Source organism: Chenopodium album, chromosome 25 (assembly GCF_948465745.1).
Source record: "Chenopodium album chromosome 25, dcCheAlbu1.1, whole genome shotgun sequence".
NCBI lineage: Eukaryota > Viridiplantae > Streptophyta > Magnoliopsida > Caryophyllales > Amaranthaceae > Chenopodium > Chenopodium album.
In genome coordinates this window covers 18,941,009-18,942,055 of record NC_137858.1, presented here as the reverse complement: position 1 = coordinate 18,942,055, position 1,047 = coordinate 18,941,009, and the positions used below count along the sequence as shown (strand labels likewise).

Here is a 1,047-nt window from a genome sequence, read left to right as displayed (position 1 = left end):
GGTGGGAGGCTCGGCCCAGAGGGCGCTGGCCTGCCGCTGGTTTGTGCGGGCTGGTGCCTGCTGCTGGCTGCCCCTACTTCCCCCTTTTTTTTTAAAAAAAAAAAAAAAAAAAAAGAAAAACCTTCACTAAAATTAAAAACAAAGGTCGTTAATAGAATTAGTGAAGCAAAAACAAGACTAACATAAAAAAATAAATAAAAAAAAAAACTAAGAGAACTAAAAGTAAAAAAAAAAAAAAAAAAAAAAAAAGAAATAGGAAATCGGGTTACCTCCCGATAATAGCTCATTTAGAGTCATGAGCTTGACTTCTTACCTCAATGTCAAACATCAATTGGTAGATCGGAGAGATAAATCGTCTCCAATTTGCCAATAAAAGCACCCTCGGTATATAGCTTCAAACGTTGTCCATTTACCTTGAATTTCGTGCCATATTCACTAGCAACCTCAATGGCTCCGTGTGCTTTGACATCAGTGACTGTGAAAGGCCCAGACCATCTAGAGTTAAGTTTTCCAGGAAAAAGCCGAAGTCTTGAGTTATAAAGCAACACCTTGTCACCAATCATGAACTCTCGTTTTTGGATCATCTTATCGTGAAACTTCTTCGTTTGCTCTTTGTAGAGCCTATGGTTCTCATAAGCATCAAGCCGAGTCTCATCTAGCTCGTTCAATTGAAGAAGTCTCGCTTCACCGGCCTTTTCTAGATCTAAATTAATTTCCTTGACGGCCCATTGTGAAAGATATTCCATTTCGACCGGTAAATGACAAGCTTTGCCATACACCAACCGATAGGAGTTGTGCCTAACGGAGTTTTGTAAGCCGTTCGCAATGCCCACAATGTATCATCCAACTTCAATGACCAATCCTTCCGGGACTTGTTAACAACCTTTTCAAGGATTCTTTTGATTTGTTGATTAGATACCTCAACTTAGCCGCTCGTTTGAGGATGATAGGTCAAGCCAACCTTGTGAGTAACTCCATGTTTCTTAAGAAGAGCCTTAAAAGTTTGTTGATGGAAATGAGAACCACCATCACTAATAACAACTCTTG

The 1,047-nt window shown here is 39.7% G+C and overlaps 1 protein-coding gene across 1 annotated transcript; it reads right to left on the bottom strand.

Annotated features, from left to right (window-relative positions):
• Nucleotides 1–320: 320 nt before the first annotated feature.
• Nucleotides 321–746, bottom strand: LOC145613840 (uncharacterized). Its single transcript, XM_081668884.1, has one exon. The coding sequence runs from the start codon at nucleotides 744–746 to the stop codon at nucleotides 321–323; it is 426 nt and encodes a 141-aa protein (XP_081525010.1).
• Between the last annotated feature and the right edge of the window lie 301 nt (nucleotides 747–1,047).